At 45.2% G+C, this 16,097-nt stretch overlaps 1 protein-coding gene across 3 annotated transcripts in view; it reads left to right on the forward strand.

The window, feature by feature from the left end:
• The first annotated feature begins 15,567 nt into the window (after window positions 1-15,567).
• Window positions 15,568-16,097, forward strand: part of OXCT1 (3-oxoacid CoA-transferase 1) — a 104,741-nt gene continuing 104,211 nt past the window's right edge. For 2 of the 3 annotated variants that reach the window (XR_015714240.1, XM_087815280.1), the window contains exon 1: window positions 15,568-15,695. Coding sequence is in view for 2 of the 3 variants with exons in the window: in XM_087815280.1 (XP_087671406.1) it covers window positions 15,618-15,695 (78 nt within the window). In the remaining variant the exon portion in view is untranslated. The remainder of the gene's footprint in view (window positions 15,696-16,097) is intronic. The other variant, XM_087815279.1, reaches the window with a different exon arrangement.

Below are 16,097 nucleotides of genomic sequence, written 5' to 3' on the forward strand. Positions count from 1 at the left end.
CGTTCCGGAAGATTTCCTTTTCCTCGGAATTCTCCCATAATCCTGAGCAGCAAGACCTTAGGGGCGGGTGTGCCCTCTGGACACGCCTCCCTCTCCCGCCCCTCCTTTAAGCCAATCGGAGCCGTCCATGCCCCACACTGACCAATGGGAAGCCAGCCCTCCTCCGGGGGGTGGGGACTGGGACGGGGTGGCGGCAGCTGGCAGGTGGGCGGGCGATGCGCTGCGCCCCGCTGACGCCCGTCTCCCCCGCGCCGCAGCTGCGCTCAGAGCCCACCGGGGAGCCTGGAAGCGGGGCTGCCGGCTTGGGCCTTGCAGCGAGGAGGGTGCGTGATTATAACCTCCTGGTCGGAAATGAAGAGCCCGACGGCCCCTTGGAGCCCGTCCAGGTCTCCGAGAGGTACCTGGGTGGGGAGCTCCAGGCAGCAGTGGAAGTTCCCAGAAATTTTAGCAGCTGAGTTTGTTTGATTTCTGATCTGCATTGGCTAGCTCACATGTGACGGACTTTAACCCTCTTGCGTCCAGTAGTACCAGGATTTTGCATTTGCAAAAATTTGTATTGTGCATCTAGAGACCCTCCCTTAAAGCGCCCACTGTGTGTAAAGTACAATATATCACTCTAATCAGAAAGCTGAAGGCCAGGGAAGTTGCATTCTGTAATCAATGTGGGCTAAAGAGCCAAAACTAACAAGCAAATGCCAAACCTCACCATATGTGTGTGTGTGTGTGTGTGTGTGTGTGTGTGTATTTTTTATTTTTATTTTTTAAATCCTCACCGGAGGATATTTTTTCCATTGCTTTTCCGAGAGAGTGGAAGGAAGAGAGAGAAACATGGATGTGAGAGAGACACTGCAATTGGTTGCCTCCCACATGCATCAGAGGCCGGAATTGAACCCGAGACCCCTCAGTCCTCAGGTGGACACTCTAACCACTGAGCAAAGCGGCTAGGCCTCACTGTGTACTTTAAATAAAACTTACAATTCCACTGATTCATTACACAACCATGGACTTTCAGCAGGAAACATACTTGAGACTAGGAACCATTGCTCAGCTGATGGCTCAAGTGTGAGCACATCCGCAGGGAGCGTTGGGCGGGATCTGAGAGCATGTAGCAGAGCCCCTCATTTCCAGATGAGGAAACTGGACAGAATGCAACTATTAACCGCTCCAAATCCCAAAATACCTGATTCTGTGATTTGTCCAAGATCATGACAAATTACCACCCACCTTTTAGAGCAGTGTCTCAGCATGGATATAGACTGATGACAGCCAGCCCTCACCAGTGCATGCTAAAGAAAGTGCTTAAAGCCAGAGAACCCTGTCCTAGAAAAGGGGAAATATGAGTCATTTTCTCCAATTTTACAGTTACTTATTTTTACTTTAGGAAACCTACATGAATAGGAAAAAATAAAATAGTTTGCTATATTTTTAGAACTTCTGAGAGAACCCTTAGGCGCTCCTTCTGAGTTTCCTTTATTTGTTCACAAAACATTGCTGAGGCTTTCTGCTCCACTAACCATGTTCTCCCTCAAGTTTCATTTCTGAAGACTACCGTACCTGTTTGCATTTTGAATCAGCTCTTATTGAAATAAAATTGTATATATTAAAAAAAAAGTCTGAGAGAAATTAATAACTGAACCTACCAAAAAAATCTTCTAAAATAAGTAACTGATCTCCTTTGTTACACTTTCCTCCCCACTTATATATAATGGATAAAATCCAATTATCTAAGAAGAAATTAATTTCTAAGAATCTTTATAAAAAACAAAATCGTTTTTAAAATAAAATTATTACCTCTGAATTAGTAGTACTTACAACTATTTCATTCTTTTGGAAACTTCCCTTTACTACTTTATATTTTTGTGGGCATCTTATTTTCTCATAAATTTGCCAACATCCTGTGAATAGGTATTGAGTTCTATTTTTTTAAGTGCCACCAGCGACTTGCACATAATAGGGCCTCATTAAAGATTTACTCCCCTTTTCATTTAATGACCCATTGTTGGGTCAGGCACTATGGTAGTAAATAAACATGATCACTATGCTGCTAGGGCTTATTATCTAGTGGGGAGACAAAGGCATAATATCACACAAATGAATGCATAATTTTAAAGTTGTGGAAGATGCTATGAATAAAAAAGAAAGGGATATGGTTTGACTTGAGATATCAGAGGAGGCTTCTATGAGGAAATGATATTAACACCTAAAGGATGAATAAAATTAGCCAGGTGAAGAGTGGGGGTGTGTATCAGTCTGGGGGTCCAATCTGGAGAAAGAAACCACAAGGTAACTGGAACAGGAAAATCTAATATAAAGAATTATTAACTATAAAGGGGGATTACAGTCACAACGGATTGGCTAGTAAGAAGTAAGAACAGCCCAGGTTGGTGTTGCTCGGTGGTTAGAGCATTGGCCCGCTCACTGAAAGGTTGTGGGTTCCATTTCTGGTCAAGGGCATGTACCTGGGATGCAGGTTTGACCCCCCAGCCCCAGTTGGGGTGTGTGGGGAGCAGCAAATCGATCTCTCCCTCCTTTCCTCTCTCCCTTTCTTCCACTCTCTCTAAAAATCAATGGAAAAAAATATCCTCATTAAAAAAAAAAAAAAGAACCCGATGCTCAGCAATTGAGCATCGACCTAGGATCCAGGAGATGGTGCTTCGATTTCCCGTCAGGGCACATGCCCAGTTGTGGGATCAATCCCTAGCAGGGGGCTTGCAGGAGGCAGCTGATCAGTGGCTCTCTCATCGTTGATGTTTCTCTCTCTCTCTCCCTCTCCCTCTCTCTGAAATCAATAAAGACGTATTTATAAAAATAAATAAAAGGAAAAGAAGTAGGAACAGAGGAAGAGCAGAGGTAAGGAATATCCCTGGGATGGAGATCCAGACCTGGTGTGAGGAGGGCTCGTGGCTATCAGTGGTTGGATGGCAGGGAAGTCACTGTAGCTTACACCAGTGGAATTTGCTGGAACGCCACCCTCTGGGACTTGCTACAAATCTGTATTTTCAGAGTGCTGGGAAAAGCTGCTCACCGGGAGGAGGCACTGTGCTACAAAGCTGCCCAGGGGGCTCCAGGGAAGCTGCATGTGTGGCAGGAGCCTGACGCCAGAGAAGCTGCCGGTGCCGCAGGAGCCTGCCAGGGAAGGAAACCAGAACCGGGAAGACCTTTCGCCTCCTGTAGTGTCCCTCTAGTTCCCTCTGCTGACAAAATTTAACACTGTGTCTGCTGACAAAGGAAAAATACATTTAAAGGGCCCGGATAGATATATTTTCACAAAACAAGCAAAAAAGAGAAATTGGGATCTGAGAGGCAATAAATCTATAACCAGCACAGTGGAGAAGAAGGTATGAGGCTCCGTGAACAGCATATGCGAAGACTCTGAGTTTGGGGAGAGCCTGGCTGTTTGCAGGAATGAAAGAAGGCCTAAGGCTGCTGCTGGTGTTGGGGGGAAGTAGAACAAGGTGAGGCTGAGGAGCACAGGTTATCTCCTGAGGTGGGTGCCTCTCTCACAACCATGCACAAGAACCCCAAACCCTAGAGTGAGCCCCCTTTGGCCATGTCCGTATTAATTGACCCTGTTTTCTGGCCATTGCCAATTCACTTATTCAATTAAGTGGTCATTAGCTCAGTATTTAATGAGCACTTACTCCGTGCCAGGCACAGGTTATAAGCTAATCAACAAGACAGATCGCCTTTGTGGAGATAGATCCTAGGGTAGGTAATAGATAGATCCAGGGGTAAAAATCTGACAGAAGCCAAGCCAATCAGATTCTTTCTCCTGGTAATCTGAAACACTGAAGAGAGAAGCACAGAGACAAGACTAATCACATTAAAAGTCAGTGCTCCAGAGGGCAGGCCCACCAGCTGCTGCTCGGTTCCTGGAGGGGGACCTGGTTTCTTCAGGCGCCTGGGTCTCGGTTGCTCAGTCTTTCCTTGACACTCCATAGCCTCCAGGATCTTTATCCTGAAACTAACTAGAGTCAGTGTCTGTTGCTTGCAACCAAAGGTACACAACATAGCATGAGGTTGGTTAGTAGGGGCAGATCCAGATGCCACCTTCAAGGTGACGGTCTTTATCTTAAGTGGAACAAGAAGTTATTGATGTATTTTAAGCAAGGGAGTGATGTGATCTGATAGTATCTTAACGACATCACACTGGCTGCTAGGAGGAGAATGGAATGGAAAAGGTGTGAAGAGAAGTGAGTAGTTCGGTTGGGAGACTAATTCTGTAGATGAGAAATAAAGTAATTCATACTAGAACGGGGCCAGTGGGAATGGAGAGAAGTGAAGCAATTTGGGACACCGTATGGGTGGAACCAATAGCAGTTGGCGACGGGATTCGCTGTGAGAGGCGAAAGAGAAGGTAGCTTGACGGGTGACTTCCAGGTTTCCGTCAAGAGCTACTTGGCCAATGGCAGTGACATTTACTGACTCAGAGTAATCTGGGGGAGGAACACATTGGTGAGGGAGACAAGAATTCAGTCTTATTGATTCCTAGAGGTCCTTATGTAAACCCAAGCTGCACAAACGTTTTATCTAATGTGACTTTCTACATTCATCTGAAAAAGCAATCGGCAACTCAAGTTTTGCATTTTACATTTGGAGAGAGAGGGAGAGAGAGAAAAGAGAGACTGATCCCCCTACAGGCAGGATGGTAATTAAGAGCTGCTCCGTGTGAAAAGGGCTTGGAAAATTAAAGGCATGAGAATTAGAAGGGTCTTGAATAATAACTTTATAATTTAAGCTCTAGAATAAATTCATTCAGGAACAGAACAGAAAGGCTGTTGTGTTATTTAGGTTTCCCTGGTCTCATTTTATCTTATAAACTATTTCTCCTGCTCCACTCCCCAAGGTAATTCATCCTTTTCCCTATTCCATGGGCAGCCCTGTTTTACTATTTCCTTCAGCATTTTAAATAATATCCAAATTACCTGCAAGACGGATCTGCCAAATAAACCAGCTCTAATAAGCACACACTACTGCTGCAATATCAGCTCATTTCCAAGTGCAGTGCTTTTTGGGGACATGACATTTAAAGATACAGTACATTATTAGAAACTCGCTGGAATCTTACAAATCTTAATAATTCTAATGCAAATTAACAGAACACATTGAAAACATTACAAATAATTGCTACTTAACTTGCAAAGAATCCATTAAAAGCTACACTTTGATTTCTTTTACCATTTTTAAATCCCTAATAAGCAAACAATTTAAAACCATATCCACACAAAACATGAATTTCAATGGGTCAGCCACACTCGCTGTCTTTGTATTAGGTGGAATAATTTTGGCTGCAACTTAAGTTTTGGCTGTAGTCAGAAAACCACAACTTAAACAGTGAGGAAGAACATGTTTTGGAAAACAAATCCCAGAGGTAGGACAAGCTTCAGGGCTCACGTGGACCAGCAACCCCAGCCGTATTTCTCTGGAAGTCTCTTGGCTCTGTGTTCTTTCCATGTTGGCTTTGTCATCGGCCTGACCGTGAAAGGACACAGCCTTCCCAGGCCTCATGGCTGAGGAAATGACTGTCAGAGGACCAGAGAGGCAGTTACTACCCAAAGCTCTCATAGAATCATTAGGAGAACTTTTGCAGGATTTCAGATAAAATGTTGGTTTAATCTGGTGGAAAACACCTGGTCTAAAACCAATTACTCACACAGGGTCAAAACTGCCCTTATAATGATCAGATCTGTACCAGGCAGGAGTCTCCGGAGAAATGGAGCCAATGGGGTGATTTACACACATACACATACACACACACACGATTATTTGGTTAGATGACTGAATACTATAGCCTACCCAAGTTGACACATGAAACTAACCATAACAACTTAAAGTTCTATTTCCAAACCTGTGCAGAGTGTGTTGAAGAAGGGTCTAAATGGAAATCTGTACAAAACTGGGGCTCTGTTAACAGGTGGAGGAGTGGATGCCAAGTTGGCAAGCAAAAACATCCATAAATGAGTCCCATTACCTCCGTCCGCTCTATTCTTAACCTCCAAGTTGATGACTTATATTGAGAACAAAGAGCATTTTCTCATGAAATTGTGACCATATTAGAGAGTTGAGTTTGGAAGGCAAACTTATAGCAGATATAAGGTTTTGAGAGGCAAACAGACATTAAAAAGGGTTTCTTTCAACTAAACGCTGATCAGTGAATTCAGATGAGATGAAACTGTGAGTTATAGAAAAACACACACAAAATAGATGCTCATTTCTCGCTCTGATTCAAGAAGTCTGGAGGCGGTCTGTCCAGAGTGGAACAGCACGCCGTGGTGTCAGGGGGCCACACTCAGCCACCAGTGGTTCCATTCCCAAGGCTTCCTCTTGATCTTAGGTGGCTGGAACATTCATATTCCAGCCAATGGGAAGGAAGAGAGGGAGACCATGTTCTCTCCTTTCATGGAGGTTTCCTGGAAGCAGCACCAACCATTTCCATTTCCATTCCACTAGTCAGAGCTTAATCACAAGGCCGGTCCAGGCTATAACAGGCTGGGAAATGTAGGTGCTATTCCAGGCAGCCACGTGCCTCCCAGGGTGACCAACTGTCCTGGTTTTCCCAGAAGTAAGGCCTTTCATAACACAGAGGATTTCAGTGCTAAACAGTTGCTTGTCACAGAATTATTACTGTGGAAGGAAAGAAGAGTGGATACTGGCCATCTCTGCCACCATCACCTGGGGCTCTTTTGTTGCAATGGACAGGAAATCAGACCTAAAATAGCTTAAGCTAAAAATACATACGTAATAATTTGTTGCTGATGTATATAAAACTGAGACCAAAATAAAGCCATTAGAATAAGGTCTCTCAGAGCTGCCTTTCCCTGCCTCTGGGTTGCTTCATTCTCAAACAGGCTGACCCAAGGGTGACAAAGGGCAGCTGGCACACTGGAACCCCAACCTCACACTTAGAAATCGTCAGAAAAGAAGAGCCTTTTCTTTTCTAACAACCAGAACCAAATCGAAGAGCCTGACCCTCCCTCCCTCACCTGAATTTGATCACATGCTTATCCCTGAGCCCATCACTGTCCCCAAGGCCAGGCTGAGGTCACCCACCACCCTTGGAGCAGGTGGGTCCATCCCACCCGAACTATTAGACTTGAAAGGAGGGGAAAAAAGGTTGCATTTTAGAAACTGTGGGTACCAGTAGGAGGTGTGCAGGAGGTAGCCGATCGATGTTTCACTCTCACACCCATGTTTCTCTCCCTCCCCCCCACTCCCTGTTTCTTCTGTCTCTAAATAATCAATTTAAAAAACTTAAAAAAAAAGAAACTGTGGGTACTATTGTCCAGAAAAAGGTGACTGGAAGCTGCTCAGTAGCAAAAACACAAATGTCCTCTACAGGTGGTATCTGTATGGTCCCTAATCCCTTTACCATGGCTACAGTGTCTGAAATACAGTTCAGTTCACTGCCTAAACCCTAGAGGAATATTCAACACACGCACAGGAAGTCTGGATGTTGCACAGTTCCAAGCAGCACCTCCTGCCTGGCTTTCCTCCCTCATTCCCCTCCCATCCGGTCTTCATGGTCTTTACTAATCTTCTACCTTTATTCCCACTCAGTTTTAACGAGTTTTTCTATGAGGATACAGAAGATCGGCACTTCAGATTCTTGAAGTCCCTCAGAGACAGTTATCCAAAAGGCCAACACACCCTAGTCTAGTTGACCTGGCCACATTTTATAATTTAACACTAGTGATATGATGCAGTCTCTGTTGCTTTTCTCAGTCTTACCAAAATATATCTCACACATATATCTATGAATATATATATGGTATATCTTCTATGTGTCTGTATGTATGTTAATGTAACATATGTATTTGACTTTTTCCTAATTCAAATTTTGGAGGGGAAAAATACATTCTGGTCCATAGAGCATGATTTATAGCTCACATAGTAAGTCAGAGTGCTTCTAGCAGGCTCAGCCAGTCTTGTCTGGGTAAACTGAGGGCAGCTAATGAGCATCCAGCCCTCATAGAAGAACTCTTTCAAATTTTCTGAACACCAAACCTTCCCCAACTCCTTAGAAAACCCTTTGTTCAGGCCATAAGTGCGCTATCATCTTCATGCCTCTATAATCTCTGTAATAAGCACTGACCTTCGTGACAAAATGGTACAAGCAGGGAGTTTACTCAGGAAAACCAAGAGAACAGTGCTTGAAACTTAACTTATGTTTACTCAGAATTAGTCGACAAATTTTTTATTTTATTTTATTTTTATTTTTAATATATCTTTATTGATTTCAGAGAGAGGAAAGGAGAGGGAGAGAGAGACAGAAACATCAATGATGAGAGAGTCATTGATCGAGCCCACAACCTGGGCATGTGCCCTGACCGGGAATCGAACCCTAATCGCCTGGATCCCAGGTGGACCCTCAACCGCTGAGCCACGCCCGGCAGGGCAATAGACAAATTTTTTAACAAAACTGAGGTCCTGGTAGTGCGTTGTAACACTGGCTCCAAAAGTAACATAAAATTTCATGGACTGTTTTCACTTAAAAAAAAAGTAAGCTTTGTGGTATTTTAACTTGTTCTATTCCCATTTTCCTCTCTCCAGCTCTGCAGTAGCCTTAACAATCAACAGCCTCATAACCATGTTAGCTGTGAAAACCAGCAGACTCCCAGCCACTGGAGAGGGCAGAATGGATTTAGAGCTCTCCAAAGCCCCATCCTAAACAACTTGTCTTTAGGGGCCTGAAGACAAAGTCCCCTATGTACAGACCAACTGCCTTTAAAGCATATTTACAGAAATTACATTTAGCTTGCAGAGCCTGTAACGACACTGGATTATATGAAAAATCCTGTTCCATACTACAAACAAAGCAGGACACTGAAGTGCTGAGAAAGATTTTGTTCAGCAGCTACGGACAGTAGGGGAAAGAGCTGAGCTCCTTTCCAATTTGTACGGAGGTTGCTGGCTGTTTTAGTGGAAGGAAGGAGTAGGGATGAGTGAGTGCGGCTCAAGTAGAGTCAGGGGAGTGGCACTGCAAAGGGTTGGGTAAAAATGGTTGCTAGCCGGCAATGAACTGAGTTAGGATTTTACCATCCCACTGAAACTGGGAGACAGTGGCCCCATCCTCTCTGATAAACTACACTTCAAAGGACTAGCTTTCAGGGCCTGTAGAAAGACACACCTGAGTAGTAGAAGATGCGTGAACATCTCAAAGGGTGGAAGGAAGGATTAGAAATTGTAGGCGAATGCTCTAAGAAACGGAGATCGGGGCCTAAGACCAGGTGTTGACTAGAACAGATTAATTCTTCTGACTGTCCTGGTTTTTCCCCGACAGGAACTGAAGAAGGGGCTGGGTCATCCCAGGGACTTGCCTTGGGGCAGGGGTTGGGTCTCATGAGTTCTCTGCAGTTCTCATCAGCACAAGTCACTGTGTGCAAAACTGACATTCATTTTACAGGATAACTTTAGTAAGTAATTTCCTAGTGCTTAAGTGACACTGTTTTCATAAGATATGTTCATTTTCTCACTACACAATTTTATGGTTTTTGCCATACACAAAAAAGATATCAGAACACAGGAGTAACCTACCGGGCCTTTCCTCCTCATGCGGTACTAAAAGCTGTAAAATTCCGTGACCCCCTTTCCTCTCAGCAGTTTCCTGACTGCATTCCAGGGAACAGCACTCAGTGCTTTCAGGGTGGCTGTGCTCCAGAACCAGCCAGCAGGGCAGCCAGCCCTGCGCCTTCCTGTCCTAACCCAGGAGTGTTTGCTCAGGCGCCCAGCGGCGGGCAGGGCGCGCCGAGCCAGGCGGGAGCCTGCGGCGGGGGCGCTGGACGGCGCGGGTTTCCATCGCAGGCCGCTGGCTCGTGTCCCTCAGCGTTACCAGCCGGGAGATAAGATGTTATCTTGATCGTTTTGTTTGCTGACTTAAGAGTTTTATTTCCCTGCAGGTGGCCAGCCGCCCTCATTCATCTAAGAAGCAGGTCCGGGATGATTACTGCTGTTATACCATGCCCGGCAACTGAAGGAAACATCAGTGTGGGGTGGGAAACTGCATCTACTCTTCTGGGGCACTCCCCTGGAGGCCCAGTGAGACTGGAGGGGGAGGGGGGTGGTGCTTCATATTTTACAAAAAAAAAAAAGAAAAACACATTTTCTATATAAAATATATATGTATATATATTTTGCGGTAAGAACAGTTAACATATGGCCTACACGAACACATTTTAACTGTACAATACACTATTGTTAACTATGGGCACAGCGTTGCACAGCAGATCCCTGGAACTTACTTATCTGGAACCGAAACTTTATACCTGTTGAAACCAATTCCTCACTTTCCCCTCCCCAAGCTCCTGGTAACCACCATTCTACTCCGTTTCTATAAGTCTGACTATTTTAGATACTCCTATAAGTGGAATCATGTGGTATTTGTCCTTCTGTGACTGGTTTATTTCACTTGGCATAATACCCTCAAGGTTCATTCGCGGTGCAGCATGTGACAGGATTTCCTTCTTTTCTAAGGTATGATTATACCACAGGTTCTTTATCCATCACCTGTGGACGGACATTCAGGCTGCCTCTACAGCTTGGCTGTTGGGAATAGTGCTACATGAACATGTGAGCGGAAATATCTCTGAGATCCCAAAATGCATGTTTTGAACTCACACAAAAACTATGTGATTGTGTTTTTAAAAGTTAATTAAAAGTTGTACAATACTTTAAACAATGAGAGAAAATATCCAAAGTCCTGCCCTCATCATATATTTATTCCTCAATGACTGAGTAGTCCTTTTCAGTTTTTAGTCTTATGTAAAAATATATAACACACAGCTGTGGTCACTATATAACACAATTTAAGTTTTGCCCTTTATAATTATCCTAAAATTTCCATACATGCTTACATTTTTACTTTTTTAGCAGGGGCATCATAACCTTTAAAGATCTATTTAGTAACTCAATCAGCCTGGGTTGTCTTTTATATCTATCCTGAGATATAAGGGTCTATTACTGTTTAAAAAAAATTTATAGCAAATTGTCCTAACCCAAATTTAGGGACTAGTTCACCTTTTTCTACAGATTATGAAGACCATCTTTGTCATGTATTATTCTGAGTTCTGCCTCCCAACTCCACCATCTGGTAGTGTTTAATGTGTTAAAATCAGAGCTGCACCACATTTGAGTGTACATGTTACTACTTTGTTAGAGTTGATAGAATAGTTGAAATATAATTTCAAAACATAGTATCTGTGGGACCCTGAAGTATTCTGCAGAGTCCTGAAGGTCAGATGGTTTGCTGAGCCTGGGTTGGAAAGCTCTTGGTTAGAATCGGATGCTGGACTTTGACTTGAAGCCTATGAGGATTTCTTGAAAAGTTTTAGGAAAGCATATGAGAAGACCAGATCTGGCCCTGGCTGGGTAGCTCAGTTGGTTTGAACATGGTCTGGATGCACCAAGGCTGTGGGTTCAATCCCTAGTCAGGGTACATACAAGAATCAACCAACGAATGCATAAATAAGTAGAACAACAAATCGATGTTTCTCTTTCTCCCCCCCCCTTCCTTTCTCTAAAATGAATAAATAAAAAATAAATCTAAAAAGGAAGACCAGATCTGTACTTGAAACGATAATTTAAAAAGTGGTTAGCTTTGAGGGAGAAAGGAAGTTGATTGAAGGAGCAACTGCAATAATCTTGATGAAAGAAACTGAAACTGAAGGCCTGCATTAGGGCAGAATGAGCGAAGCTGGGGCGTTGGGGCCAGATTCAAAGATATCTCAAAAAGAGGAAGGAGTCAAGGTAAAAGCAGTCTTTAACACCATGTAGGGCAGGTTTTGAAACCTGTCTGATGTCTTTCAGTTTATAAAAATATAGAAAGCATCTCAGAAATAGATGTGTTCACAAGGTATAATCTTTAAAAATTTTTTTCAGTTACAGTTGACATTCAATATTATGTTAGTTTCAGGTGTACAGCACAGTGGTTGAACATTAATATAACTTACAAAGTGATCCCCCGGATAAGTCTAGTGCCCACCTGGCACCACACATAGCTATTACAATACTGTTGAGTATATTCCCCATGCTGTGCTTTACATCCCATGACTATTTTGCAACTGCCAATTTGAACTTCTTAATCCCTTCACCTTTTTCACCCAGCCTCCAACCCCCATTCCATCTGGCAACCATCAGTTTGGTCTCTGTATCTATGAATCTGTTTCTGTTTGGACTGGATAAAGAAGATGTACATATATGCCACAGAGTATTACTCGGACATAAAATAAAAATGAAATCTTATCATTTGCAATAACATGCATGGACCTAGAGAATATTACGCCAAGTGAAATAAGTCAGTCAGAGAAAGACAAATACCATATGATTTCATTTATATGTATGTCGAATCTAAAAAGCAAAATAAATGAACACACAAGGTATAATCTTTGAACACCTGAGTAGTCCACATGGACAGTGAACCAGACGTGAACCTCACCACTTGCCAACCTGCAGCTCTCCTGAAGGGCTCCGCCGCAGGAGGCCACACAGCTAGGGAACCGCAGAGCTCAGATTTGAACCAGCAGCCTCGCTCCAGAGCCCAGGTACTTGTCTATTTTGCTGTTAACATTTGGTGCTGAGGTTGGATGAATTCAGCCTGTGAAAGTCAAGAGACAAATATGGTTTGGAATATAAAGGGGATGGGCGGAAAAGAGGAAACTAGAAGGGAGGATCCCCTTCTATGCCAAGTGAAGAGCATGGACTTGAGATCTTACAGGCAGTGGAGAAAACCACTGAGGGTTTTAAGCAGAAGTAACATGACCAGACTTGAATGCATACAAGACCATTATGGTGTGTTTGCTCCTTTAAGTTTCCTTACACCCTTAACACAACTTTTATTTTCATTCCAGGAGTTGAGCCTTCTCCAACTATCTCATGCATTTATTTTACTTTTTTTCTCAGAAAACTACATTTAAAATTCATTTTTATCCACTGAACAAATATTAAGAACACATTCACATTAGTTCATATAAGGCACTGCTTCAAAGAATCTATGAAAATAACAAGCTTACAAAATGGGTATATTAGGGGATGGTGATTTTCATTATAAAACAATACTTAAATTTACAGATACATGTAAAATGTAAATTTTTTGTCTTTCAAATCCACGAGAGAAAAATTATTTGCCTGAAGAAATTTCTTTCCCATATATTAAAGGAACATTATATGAGCGGAAGCATTCATACTTTTTTTTATGACCTAGTTAAAAACTCCTATTACTAGTTAAACCAGTCCAATGACAATTGAGAAACAAATCTTCAAATATCCTCCATAGCACCCTGGAGGAATACTCCAGACACTGTGAAGGCAGGAAGTCCTGTTTGGTTTTTTTTTTAATGTTCTATTTTTCAATAATGAGAGATGATGTTAATGCATCATATTTTAGGAGAATTTAAATAAATATCCTGCAAGTAGAGAATGACAATTTACAGTCTTACTAACTCTGACACATTATCTGTATTCATCTGACAGAAAGATATATATTTATATACATATAAATTTATGTACATATAAATATATATTATATATAGCATAATACATGTTATATATAAAATCATAAAAAAAAATAAACATTCCTCATTGTCTGCCTGGAAACACCTTTTGCTTAAAAGTTCTGAATTCAATTCTCCCAATTTTTAAAAATGTGGAAGTTAAGTTCTAAAAGATTACACAAAGAAGCCTTGGCCAGTGTGGCTCAGCATGGACTGAAGGGTCACAGTTTCAATTCCTGGACAAGGGGTCAGTCAAGGGCACATACCTGGGTTGCAGGTTTCATCCCCCACATTGGTGTTTGGGTAAGAATTAAAGAAAAAAATCACACAAAGAAAACTTTCCAGAATATGATATACTTGCCACAAATTACCCTTCAGAGCAAGGCGGAACTCTTCTCACCAGTTCAGAAAGTTTCAGGTATTTCTAAACAGCAGGTTTTCACACAGATTAAAATTGAACTGGCTTTCTGGAACCACAGGGAGATCTGTGAAGAAGAACTTTTAATTTTTCAAGTTGAAGACACTCATATTTTACTCAAAAAGTACAAAATGAACTCAGAAAGTCATAAAAAAAAAAAATAGTACAGCATGTTTTGACCATAAAAAGGCTGATCTTTTTCATGAGATTCAGAGTCACACAGAGTCCAGACTGCAAATGTGTCTTTTCCTCAGCTGGGAGCAGCCAAGGAGAGTAGGTCATATGACCACTGCAGACAGAGTTGCCAGTGCTATTTTCCACCCCGTGTGCCCTCTGGAAGGGCAAACCTGGAGGAGCAGCCCCAGCTGTGCATGCTAGCTTTGTCACATTCTGTCCCGCACCACGGCTATTACATGCCGTATCAGGTCTTGTGATGGGGCATTTGTTTGAATACCTGAATTTCCCCTCCATCCAGCTTCTTAAAATGTGTTGAAAACATGGGATATTACTAAATTAATTGCTCTCATGTAACTGGATAGTCTAACTTGGTATTCTGCTCCCTTAAATTATAATATTCATGGGGGGGGAGTTGAGAGTTAAAAGAATACCATGAAACGCTGCTTTTATGGACACTTTAAGTTGCACTGTGATTGGTCATGGCCTTGGTTTACTTGCTAAGGTCTCATTTAATTATCCTTGTCTGTTTTGCTTTGGTTCAAAACTAACAGCCATATCCCCAAGGCTTGGTCGGCCCTTAAATAAAACGTGTCTTGAGTTTGAACTTGGTCTTATTCTAAGCGCATCAATGGGCCTGAAGAAATCAGCCGAGGCTCATGTCCTCAGGAGTTGGTCAAAGGCCTGGAGAGAATGTGCGCGCCCTGCGAATCCACCACTGAAACCCAAATAAACTCAGGCCAATGCCTCCCACTTGTGCTGCGAGTACTTACAACGGGGCCAGGCGCTTTGCCTGCAGTGCTGTAGGTAAACCTAATGCCAGCCCTGAGTGTAATAATCCTAACTCGGTTTAGGGAAGTTATGAAACTAAGGTCAAAGGAATCCACCCGCGTGTGTCTGCATCTGCTGAGTGGTGCCTGGGGTTCCCGGGACTCCAGGATGCAAGCTGCTGACACGTGCAGACTTGGAAGATGGGGAAGAAGGGGAGGTGCGCTGAGGCCAGATCCCAGGGGCGCGGCCCTAGTGCCCCCCGCTTGACCGGGGACGGTCTGGGCCAGCTGCCCGGTCACACCGCGCAGCAGGTGGCTCCTGACAGGTTCCCAGAGCAAACGCACCCCAAAGACGGGTGTGGGGAGAGGTGGCTGGGAATGGAAGACGGGGGAAGGGGCCAGGCCGGGAGGGGAGCGCAGCCCGGCACGGACTTGGAGAAGCCACAGGAGACAGTGCTGAGCCGCCCGAGTGAGTGCCGGGCGCAGACGCACCCCTGACCTTGGGGAAGGCGGACACCACGCCCCTCGGGGCGACACCCCCGACCGAGGGACTAGGGCGGCGGGCGCTCGCCAGCGAAGCCGCGGGGCCGGAAAGGAGCGAGGGGGCCCCTCCCCGCCGCGGGGGGCGAGGCGCGGAGCGGGAGCCGCGGGGACGTCACAAGACGCGGCCGAGCCTCCTTCCCGCCCTCCTCCCCGCCTCCCCGCCTCCCCTCCTCCCGGGACGCGGCGGGGCCCGCCAGCCTCGCCGACTCTGCCTCCCGCCGGCCCAACATGGCACCGCTCGGGCTCCTCCGCTGCTGGCCGCGGCTCTGCGCCGCCGCGCGCGGCTCCTGCGGCCCCGGGCGCAAGGTAAAGCGCGCGCGAGGGCGCGTCCCCAGCGCCGCCGCCTTCGCTCCTCCGCGGGCCGGGCTGGCATCGTGGCGCCGTCCCCGGGGCGCCGAGATGCGCCGCCGCCTCCCTGGCCTCGCCGCCCCGACCGGCGCCGCGGGGGCTCGGGGTGCATCCGCTCCCCGCGGGGGCGAGACGAGGCCCAGGAGCGCGAGAGGCTGGAAGGGGCGGGCCGGCGGCGGGCGCGCATCTCCGCGCCGCCGGGTGGGGCTCCGCGGCCCGGACGGCGTGGGGCCCGGAGGGCAGGTCGGCGCCCTGCGCTGCGGGACTCGGGGCCCACCACCCGGGGCCGGCCTGCCACGGCTCCGCTCGGCTCGGCTCCCCCTCCGAGGGGCCGGGTGCCGGGCGCGGCGGGGGCGCAGC

Source organism: Miniopterus natalensis, chromosome 3, assembly GCF_054644295.1.
Source record: "Miniopterus natalensis isolate mMinNat1 chromosome 3, mMinNat1.hap1, whole genome shotgun sequence".
Taxonomy (NCBI): domain Eukaryota; kingdom Metazoa; phylum Chordata; class Mammalia; order Chiroptera; family Miniopteridae; genus Miniopterus; species Miniopterus natalensis.